The following is an 11790-nucleotide window of genomic DNA, read 5'->3' on the forward strand; positions in this document are numbered from 1 at the left end:
ACCATGGATTTTGTAGTTGGGTTGTGATGTGTGTCGTATGTCGTACCAAATTTAATTATATTTATTCCTTATTACTCACTAAATTATTAGTAAAGTGGTAGTAAGGGTCGAACCCACGAGGACTATTTTTCAATTTATCATTCAAAATAAAAATAAAAATTAAATAGGGGATTTTGTTTCAATATTTAATAACATAAAATAAAGTAATAAACAAAGAACAATAGATAATACGATTTTAAAGAAACAATTAAGAATTATTCTCCACCTTCAACAATCAATTTATTAACAATGACGAATAATATTCTCTATTCTCAATTAAACTATTAAACTCACATATAACACTTAAGCAATCAATTATCCTAGTTTCTCTATTATATTTAATTAAAGCTAAGCGCTCTTAATTAATCATTTTTACTAAGCAATAAATCCACTAAGCATGTGATCTATTTAACTTAGGAAAAATATTACATTCAATGGAAACAAGTGAATCTAGGCAAAAAATTCATTAAACATGCAATTTATTTAACTTAGGTTCTATTCTTCATCACAATTAAAATACAAGTCACAATACATTAATTGCAATTTATCACTCTATTTAGAATACTAAACAATTAGGTGAATAACAATCCTAAGATGATAATATAACAATGCAAAACCCTAATTAGTGGTCATCTAAACAAGATTTTACAAGATTCATAGCATTCAAATAAAAAAAAAATAGAAGCAATTTAATATAAGGCAATAGAAGGAATATAATTCATCAATGCATTCAAGATCTCATGTCTAGGATTTTGAAATAACCCTTAACCTAAAAGAAAACTACTCTATAATCAAATTCAAGGTCATAAACATAAATATTCAATGAAAATAAAGAAGTTTTAAAGAAGAAAGAAAAACTAGAATGAAGAATGTGATGATGCCTTCTCTTCTCCTTTGCCATTATAGACTCTAAAATTCGCAATCCAAAGTTATTCTAAAAGTTAACCCTATCATATTTTATAACCCCTTGAAAATACATTTGAAATTTAAAATTTAAAATTTAAAGCTGAATTTCCCAAAAAAATCGAGTGCCGGCCGCAGCCTGGGACATTACTGGCCGCGACTATTGGGCTCAGTTTGTGTGGCCGCGGCTGTAGCATTTTTTTTCTTCTGTTTTTTCATTTTTCTTCAGCTACAGCCACTGACGATATTTTAATCATAACTTCCTTGATATAGATCGGAATTGGACGATTAAAAAATATATGGAAAGCTAAGAAAAATATCTAAAACTTGTATTTCTAGAAAGATTTCCAAAAGAGTAATTAAAAATTGTCAAAATCAAGTATAAATTTTCAGACTTGTAATTCCGAGCTTAACCATTGCTTGTAAAACATCCCAAATTCATTATTTTTCACCCAAATGTCTTGGAAGTCCTAAAAACACAAAAAAAAAAAAAACTAATTAAACATATATAAATAAATAATCAAGTGCATAATCATAGAAGAACAATGAAATAAAAATAGAAAAATTTGATACTTATCAGGTTGCGTAGGACAGTGGGTCAGCACGTTTCAATATGGGTGATCATGGATCAATACACCAAGTCAGCCCATTTCTTGTTGTTATACAAGCTAGGTATAAAACACTTAGTGATTTTCACTTAGTGTAGATGTAAAATTTGAGTTTCAATTGTAGGCACTTTAAAACTGTGTTTTTGGTCCAAAATAATACATAGATGTATCTAAGGATCCCTAAAAAGTTTGGTAGCTTTTGGAGAAATCTTAGGCCCATTGGAAAGGTCACAAGTCAGAGGAGGTGGTGATGTGTCGCCTCCTTGGAGGCATTACATCGCCTGAATGTAAAGGGGCTCAAAAGCCCCAGCAGACGATACATCGCCTACATGCAGGCGGCGTATCGCCTGACGTGTATGTACGGACACATGTTTTAAGCTCCAAAAAACGAGTTCTTTAGCTCTAATCCTATTGGTTAGACCTAATGAAAATGCATACACTATAACATGGTCCTAATAAAGTTTTGGGGGACTTGACCACTCTCTCCAATCTCGCTTTAGCTTTCAAGAATCTTTAGTTTTCTTCAAGAAACTCATAAAGAAAGTGCTTGACTTTGTGAGTTTAAGGCTTGTTCAATCTCAATTCTCATTTCCTCTTAGAAAAGACCTCAAGCATCAATGGTGGCTAGGAAATAGAGAATTAGGACAGCGATAAGAATCGTGTATAAGCCTTATTCTGTGTTTTTGCATTGAAGAAGGAAAAGCTCAAAGTGGTGGTTCTCCAAAGAGGTTTTGAAGGTTCATCAAAGTTGAAGAAGTTTGTTCTACAACTAGGGTTTGCATCATCTTTCTCAATCTTTCTTTGGTCTCTGTCAGCCATTATTGTGTAGATTCTAGTTCTTGTGGTGGTGTAATCTCACTCTCCCCCAACACTATGAATACCCCACAACCCAGATTTCAACCCCATATTCAACTTCATAAGACTTAATTAGCACATCATCAATGATCTAGCTACATTGACAATAATAAAAATCAAACATGTTTAGAACTATAATCAACTACAATTAAAAAAAACAAGAATTCAAAAGCTAATATAAGACATTAATAAAGAGTTTTTGAAGGTTCATCAAAGTTGAGGAAGTTTTTTCTACAATGAGGGTTTGCATCATCTTTTTCAATCTTCCTTTGGTCTCTATCAACCATTATTTTGTGTAGATTCTAGTTTTTGTGGTGGTGTAATCTCTGTAATGTCCTACTACCCTAGAGATGTTACCATGTGATTTTAAAATGTGCCATTAGCTCGCTAATCGAGGTTTTAGACTAAAAATTGTGATTAAATTAAAGTGAAGACTTGTTTAATGAAATTTTAATAGAAAATGTTTGGACATTCATTAAGATTATAAAAGTGTTACATTGGGATCCCAAAATATTGTTTAAAACATAATTACAACTCAAAACTTACTTTACAGTCGACCTAGGCAACAAAATCGAACAGTTATAACCCGTTCCTCAAAACTACCCCAGCCGTGGCGGCCAAGTAGGCCAAACATGTACACGCCGCTCCATGCCCTCCAACTCATGCTTGGTCGGCCTTCCCTTTGCCCTTACCTGCACCATAGAGCACCCGTGAGCCAAGGCCCAGCAAGAAAACTCCACAAACATGGCATATAACGGTTCATTCCAATATACACATAACTTAAACAGATACAACAGGCAATTCACATAGCGGCCTAAGCCAATCCAGGTGTGTTACTAGGCACCAGGTTCACGGTCTTCATCGAGCAGGTGAGTACAACACCCTAAATGGCCATGCCATGATGACCTGCATTTAGCATGCTTATTGTCGTTCCCGACCTTTGCCGATCTCGGCCTTCGCCGAACCCGGCCTTAGCCGATCAGTCACAAACACATAAACATGACATAGAAATTATAGACATTCAAATTCAATATTAAATACAGATAATTGGGCCATGCCCTGCTCTACTTGCACAAACAATTTTCTTACCTGAGTCCCGAGCTGACCGTATAGTGTGATCCTGAGCACGATCCTCTAAACCCGAGCCTTAGCGGTAAAACCTAGTCACAACGCATTAATAATAAATATCCATCAAACCCTAAACCAATTAAAAACTTTGGAATAATATTCTAGCCTCCACTACCTCGAATTCTACTAAACCAGGTAGTAGAATCCTTCCCGAGCTTAAAACCCTATTTTTGCCACTATTTTCCATTTGAGTCGCGACCCCTTTTTGGGCGACGCGACCCTCCTCAAGTCAGAGAGCTCGAGGATCTCACCTGGGGGACACGGGCCGCAGCGCGCCTCAGCCTGCACCGCGGCGCCTGGACGGTTTCAAAGACCCCTAAGGCCTTCTGGGCTCATGTGGGTCGCGGCGCTTAAGAACAGCACCACTGCGCGACCCTGCGAACCCAAAATTCCCCCAGCGTTTCCTCGAGCCAACTCCACCAATTCACACCCCAAACTTGCACCAAGGTCCCAATTGAGTTTAAAACTCTAAACAACACATTACAAGCAGTATAAACACCTTAGAAAAACATCTAAATCCTTAGCTCAAATCATAACCAATCCTAAGTATACAACTCAACTAAACCTCAAACTTAACTAGGGAAATTCATGGAAAAAGCATGTTCTAAACCTTACCTCAATGATGATTCCGGCCCTGAGCTAAATCCCCAACACTTCCAGTTTCAAATCCTCAATTCCCAGCCCCAAATTTTGAGCTTTTCCTTCAAAACTTCCCAAAACCTTCCAAGCCACCAAGAGAGAGAGTGAGCCCAAGAGAGATAGAGAGAGTGACTAAGTGTTTTTCTTCTGATTAAGTCTAGAGTCCTAAGGTCACAAGTCTATGTCTATCCCTTGGCACCAAAATGACCAAATTGCCCCTAACTTAACTCTTAGCCCTTTAATACCACAAAGGGAAAACCCATCATTTGCACAATTCCCGCTAATTCCTTGAATATTCCTATAAATCCCTAACTAATCACGACATAGCCAAATACTCGCTAAATAGCTACCTGTTACCCGGTAGATCCCGAACACACACTAACTCCCCAAAATACCCCTAGGCTCACCTCGAGCCGGGCATTTGACCCCGTTGTGACTATTCTGCGTATCTGCTCCCTAGGACCACCTCGGATCACACATCTCAAATATATCTCTACAATACTGTGGTCTTAGACATATCACAAACATAACACACACATATATATATATATACCCTCAACGGGTCAAAAATTACAAATATGGCCTTAACAACACGAACGGGCCCAAATGCATATTTAATTCACCTAAACATGCATATCTAGTCATATAATAATATAATTCGAGTAATCACGTACCGATACACATATCACAATTAATCACGTAATAATATGATTAAATCATTTATTTCCCTCCCAACACATTAATAAAGACACTAAGCCTTATTAGCAAATTTGGGACGTTACAATCTTACTCTCCCCCAACACTATGAACACTCTACAACCCATATTTCGACCCCATGTTCAACTTCATAAGACTTAATTAGCACATCATCAATGATCTAGTTACATTGACAATAATAAAAATTAAACATGTTTAGAACTATAATCAACTACAATTCAACAAAACAAGAGTTCAAAAGCTAATATAAGACATTAACAAACGAAGTAACCAATAGTAAAATGAGCCTATATAATAAAGGGATAAAAACTCACTAAGAACAACTTTGCACAAATGAAAACTTAAGCTATTCAAATACTAAAATATACATATACTATATTATTCTTCCAAGTAACAACACACAAACCCATCTGTTGTCCGTGTTTTCAGCATTTGATATGTGGTGTAAATTACTATGTCATTTAGCCCTCCTTGGGAGTTGAAGCCTAATTTTTGTCATTATTATCATTCCAGGAGAAATCTTTAATTAACGACAATTACCTCCCGAGGACCTAGTCGGAAGGTGATCCTCTAGAACTCTTTGAGTTGTGACCAACTCATCAAAATACCAAAAGACCTTCCTATGAGGGAGGATGATAATTGCCAAGTGTCGGCTAGAGAGGTGCTATGGACCATAAACACATGTCTGACACCTAGTGTCTGTAGGGATCGTGTTGTCGATTCCATACAAGCAGCCAAACGGATGTCCTATGATGTCGCGTGACATGGGAAAATGCAAAGCTACCACTAACAATATCAAGGGGTACTTTTCCAATAAAGCAATGGGCTTAACATCCTCGTATTGGCCCTGCCAAATATCTGATGGGGCCCACCAACCCAATTAATGGAAGGCAAATCTTCATTTATAGATAACTAATCCCATTATGGGAATGATTATTGTAATCAGCTCTCATTAATGAGCTTAATCCCCTCGTCTAGCTAGGACAAAATTTGTAAAGGGATCCCCAACTTTCAGAGTGAGCAAATACACTGCCTGAATTCTAAGATAACTTGAGCTTTGCAAGTTCTTCATATTCAATACAAGTGACTCATAGACTAAGGCTAATTAATAGCCTAAACCACATAAAACCTGGTGTTTGATCTTCTTCTTCTTTAAACTTTTTATTATTTTAGTAGTCGACGAAAAAGCTAGCCAACACCATCCACAAAACTTGATCTAAGAAAGATGAAGACTTTGAATGTACCTACATCTAAGGCGACGCTAGTCACAAAGCTTGTCTGCTTATGAAGCCCTCGCGGCGTAGCCAAAGAGAGAATAAGGAGAATAGCCGATGAGAAAGAAAATAATAAAAAAATAGCTATTTATTTATTTTAATATGTTTTATTTTTATTAAAATAATTTCTAATTTTTTTAGATAATTATAAAATTAATTAAAAATTATAAGTTGGACAAATTATATTATGATACTTGTTAAATCATTTTTTTTCGAAATATTTTAATGACTTAACAACTTATAACTGAAGTCAATTTGGTTATATTGAATTTTTTTAACCAAATTTTAACTTAAGAAACTATTTTATACTAAGAAATTTAAAATATATATTTAGTTAAAACACAAGTTAACAAATAAGTACAATCCTTATCATAAACCTAAAAATAAAAAAAATAAAAACTTGTAAGGATGCTTCTAAAAACACCACTCCTTTCCTCTTAACCTCTTGAAACATTTTAAAATTTATGTTCACATATCTTCTAAAAAAAAGTTTAGTACAAAATTATCCTTTCAGTAAATTAAAAATAAATTCTACATATATTAAAAAATTAAAGGATTTTTGTCACTTTCAATTAAAAAATTATAAAATTGCAAGAATAAAAAAAGCTAATCACGATTTTTAAGTTCATTATTTTTAGTCAGATTAAGAACACATATAAATAAGTAATTAAAGTTCTATTCTCAAAATAATAATAATAATAATAATAAATAAGTAATTAAAAATTTATTTGCAAAATTTTATATCTGTAAAATTACAATATTAAATTTTTGAACTTCTAAAAATAATAGTATTAAAATTATCTCATTTTAAAGTGATAATTAATTAATATATAAGTGTTACATTATTATTTTCTAATATTTAATGTATATATCTATTAAGGATGTTAATATTCTCTCCCAACTTGTAATTTAAGTGTTCCAGCAAAAAAGCTTGTAATTTAAGTGTTAATAGTAATTTTTTGTGTGGCAGAAGTGGAAATGTAATTGAAGACAGACCCACCCACTACACTTTTGAGAGTGAAGTTAATAATCACAGTGATACAATAAATAATCCCACAAAACTAACACTATCTTAATTATTTTCCTAGTCTGAAGTTAATAACAAACATAAAATAAGGATCCTCCTGGTTGCTTGTACCAAATGGGTACTTCATTTCCCATTTTAGCCAACTCTAGTTATTCATTAAACTGGCAAAATTGGTACATAATACAAAGAATACTGAACTCTTTAAAGCTTTAAAGTTAAGGCAAAAAAAATCAAAATTATATTATTTTGTGCTTAGCACTGTGTTACAACTAGATGATGCATAAACAAGAATTATCCTAGCATTTTTTTGACTTAATGTCTATTGAATAGTGACACTTATAGATCAAATTTCATACCACCACCACCACTCTTCCCTTTGCCATTTCCATTTCCATTCTTTTTTCCTTTATTGAACATACGAGTGGAAGGTTCAGTCCCTCTGGATGGATTTTGACTCAACAAATGCTTTACATCAAGTACACCTTTTCTAAAAACACCTTGACTTGACTTCAGAACCCTGTCCTCTGGCCGACGCTTCACCTCGGATCTTTTCACACCATTGCCAGAGTTCCCACTAGAACTCCCACCAAACCTACCGAGAATCAACCTCTAAAAAACTACAGCAGTTAGTGCCAGTGCTAAATTTGTGCAATAATCAATAAACTCTTCCAAGGGGGAGAAAAATCAATCACCTCTTGGAGCATTTTCTGTTCTCTTTCCTTCTGTTTTTTCATCTTCGGTTTTGCTACACTAAGAGGTAATCTCTGCTGTTTTGAAGGCTGTCTCAAGGGCAAGACTAAAAAATTTAGAGTGCTTTTACAAGAAACAAACAAACTTTCTGGACATATAGCACTCAAATCAGTGCTCACTGCAAAGTTCAATGCTTTCTGCATAAAACAGGGGAATGTTCACCATACCTTACCACCAAGGGAAGCCACCTTCTTATTCTCAAATGCCTTCTTTTCTTTCCATGTCATATGCGAGTAACCTTACATGGAAAAGTTAAGGTTAGGATATCATTATATCTTGCACAAATCAGCAGGTGAAACAATGACGAATCAGATATACATAATTTAAGAAAATTCAAAGGTAATCTATTTCTAACAATCCATCTAATTACTTTTCAGACACCAGAGTTAGAAGAAAATTACTGCATTAGTTCTAGATATGATATTCTGTCAGTCTTCCAAATCAGAAACTTCTACACCCTTGAATCCTATAGCTGATGAATACATATGCATCATGCAGTAAAAGCAAAACATCGATATGATTCTACGAATCATTGGTATATATTTAAGAGCCACATGATTTTCAAAACATTCCATTAAAATGTGCCTTTTTGTTTATGCATTCCCAAGCATCTGAGGTTTAATTTCTAGGAGAATGTTGACACAATAAAACGATGCTGCTTAATAATGGCTTTGAGATTAATCACACTAGTAATAGAAGTGCAAAGTGAAGCAAGTAAACATCTTCACTATTGTAAACTACACATCTTATGGTTATGTCTATATCAGTTCAGAAACACGCAAACCGTGTTTTTTACAGGTAATCTTTTCTTTCTTCGAAAAGTAATCTTATCAAAGATTTTTGTCAAATTAAAAGAACAAAAGAAATAAATCATTTTGGTAAATAAAAATTAAAGTTGGAAGTAATCAACGTTTCTGGACCCTGATATACCAAATAACGACACATAGACCAAATACATATCAAGCAAAAGTTAACAAGTCTCTTCAAAACATCAATCAGTTTTCTCTTAATTTTCCCAGCAATTAAGCTGACATGAATACGATCCTAAATGGTAGAAATCAACTACAATATTACATCGCACTAGTTGCTTCTCTATAAGCAAGCAAATATGGCTGTTATATACTTCTCTATAAGCAAATTCAATACAGAAACTCATGAAGAAACCAAGACATTCTATGTGATTCTGTATTTCACCTAACACAGTCTCTGTCCTTTCTATTGGTTAGGCCTTTGCTTTGGCAACAGAAAGGTCAAACCCATCATACTCCAAACTCTTTCAAAAACCTACATTTGGAAGTTGGCAGCCCCGTCCTTGGGCAAGCTAAACACAAACGAAACCCTTCAAAAAAGGCGACCTTACATGGAGATCTCTCCAGATTGGTGTGATCTGTTTTTCTATCCTTCCTTATTAAAAAACAAAAAAAGGCACTTCGCTTAGATTAGGTGCTCACAAGGCATTATGCATCTGTTGAGGCTTATTTTGCTCCAAGCAAATCCAGTTTGCTTTATGGGATAAGGATAGGCTATGGATTGCTGTCTGGTTACTGGTTATTCAATGTAAAAATTTAAAGAGGTTTCATTTTCTGATCTTACAAGAAATTGGCAGTGTATTATGTAATAGTTCTTCCTAGTACTGTCAGAGTGTATTATGCCTGGTATTATTTCTGTTAATCAATCATACAAGTTTTGAGGGTTCTTTTAAAACCTAACAAAACCAAAATCAAGCCACTGCTACCACCAAAAAGAGCCTAATAGAAAACAGAGATCAACTCATTTTGTGTTGCACCCCAATAAGCACGTTGTTAAATAAAATAACAAATCCCCTCTAACTTAAAAACCTTCTAATAATCCCTTTACCTAGCTCTAAGTTCATTCAAAGAATTTTTCCACTAAAATATAATTAAAAATTTTATTATGGTTTCAATTCAATAAAATAAATAGCGTGAAGATTTCGTGGTTCTCAAATGGAGATGTCTAGTCAACAAAAGTTCGTTAATATTAGAAACTGAAGTAAACAATTGTAAAAAGATCATTATGAGCAATTAAGGTGTAAAGAGTGAGATTCCACCTAAACCAGAAAGTAAGACCATATAATCAAAACTATATAATTAAGGAAAATTAGTGTTTAGTAATCACTCATGAAACGAATCTCATTTCAACGACCAAAAATTTTCTAAAGAAAAGAGGCGAAATTAAGCCATACCCAAAAGCTCAATATCTTTCATAATATTCTTCAGGTCCGTTCTTTCGTCTTTTCCATCGTCACGCTTGGACATCTTTGCTTTGTCTTTGCCTTTGAAAGGAGCCATCAGGCCGGCGTTACTGAACAATCAATGGGGAATTTGGAAGATTAGGGTTTGTAGCTTTCACCACAGGACTTGATAAGCAACCAGATAAATAGATATATGAATGATAACAAATAGCGATATCAAAAGTAGAATCAATAAGAAAATCAAGCAAAAAACAATCGATCGCTCACCAAGAAGGAAAGCGAAGAGTAGATTAGAAGAAAATACTTGTAGGGTTTTAGATAAATATTCATTCGGGTTTATACTTTGTAGCAATAGTAAAAAACGTGTATGTGTTTTTTTTAATAAATAATAATAATAATACTCAGTCATATTATAAGGAGAGAATCTGTAATAAGCACCTTAAAAATTATTTCTCAAAAAAAAAAAAAAAAAACCAACTCTTCCAAGCAATACAGAAATTTCATGTTATATGCGTAATAATATAGTGAAATTTTTTAACATGACAACATAAAGAATCCTCCTATTAATGTGTCCCTATCATATTTTGGACAAAAATATCTCTTTCATTTAAAAATGGAAATTTGAGTTTTTATGCTTAATGAGGGTGTTGACGCGGTTCTTCGCCAACATGTAATTAAGAAAGGAAGAGAAATGGATTAGTGCTTAGGTTGAACCGAAATAGATAAATGATCTTGGAAGTGAAATGGTGACTCAAAATACGTTTTTTAAGTGGTTCAAAGGTTAAAATCATTCTACTCCACTAGTCAGTATTATTGCTATATACTGGATATTTGATTATAGGGTATTTCTTACAATATATCATCCAACCTCTATTAACTCCCAAGGTCTCCATATTTATAGGAGAAGGCACCTGGGAGTTGGTAAGAAGGTCATCCCGTGACCTTCTTACCTATCATGTCAACTCTGTGACATTCATGATTAATTCCTAAACCTGACACATAAGTGTGGCCAAATCAATAGGTAAGGGGATAATGGGCAGCACAGCCCAACCCAATCGTGGGTGTCTGAATACGCACGTTCCTGCTGCGTGTCCGAGAAGTCAGGGGTATATCAGACACGTGATGTCTAATATATGCACGTTTATCTTGCGTGATTGACTTTATAAAAGGTCACAGCCTCCAACTCCAGCTCGTACAACGAGCTGGATGCTTCCCTCGACCTGTGGTCCTCAGAGCCCAGGCTCAGTCCTTAAGCAATCTTGGCGAACCCTTAGGTTACCTCGAGCCAAGGAGGCAGGACCTTATAGCCGCTGATCCTTCTCCCGAAAAACCATACAGCATCATGGAGGTCGCCTTCAGCTCGGCGACAGTCAAACCCATCTTCTTTAATGTGGACCGGAATAGGAGGTTCACCGAGCTCCCATTGTCGATCAGCACCCTCCTAACCCTCCGATTAGCGAGCTGAACTGCTACGACCAGAGGGTCATTTTGCGGGAACTGGACATGGCCCGCATCTTCTTCTGTAAAAATGATCGGTTGCTTCTCCAATCGCTGTTGCTTTGGCAGGCGCTACTCCGGGACGAACTCTTCTCCATTGTGCGCCTTAAGTTCGTTCACGTACCTCTTCTGGGCACCCCT

General features: G+C 35.1%; 1 protein-coding gene across 2 annotated transcripts; it reads right to left on the reverse strand.

The window, feature by feature from the left end:
• Nucleotides 1-7291: 7291 nt before the first annotated feature.
• LOC133782131 (uncharacterized) lies at nt 7292-10556 on the reverse strand. Of its 2 annotated transcripts, XM_062221334.1 has the most exons (5): nt 10420-10556; nt 10144-10262; nt 8108-8178; nt 7883-7969; nt 7292-7799 (listed from the first exon to the last, which is right to left on the reverse strand). In XM_062221334.1, exons 2-5 carry the CDS (start codon nt 10247-10249, stop codon nt 7527-7529), a joined length of 537 nt encoding a protein of 178 aa, XP_062077318.1. In that variant the 5' UTR covers nt 10250-10262; nt 10420-10556; the 3' UTR covers nt 7292-7526. The 2 variants fall into 2 exon arrangements, with proteins under 2 accessions (XP_062077318.1, XP_062077317.1); XM_062221333.1 differs by lacking the exon at nt 10420-10556 and having other exon boundaries at nt 10144-10413.
• Nucleotides 10557-11790: the final 1234 nt, after the last annotated feature.

This window comes from Humulus lupulus, chromosome 6, assembly GCF_963169125.1.
Source record: "Humulus lupulus chromosome 6, drHumLupu1.1, whole genome shotgun sequence".
Classification (NCBI taxonomy): Eukaryota; Viridiplantae; Streptophyta; class Magnoliopsida; order Rosales; family Cannabaceae; genus Humulus; species Humulus lupulus.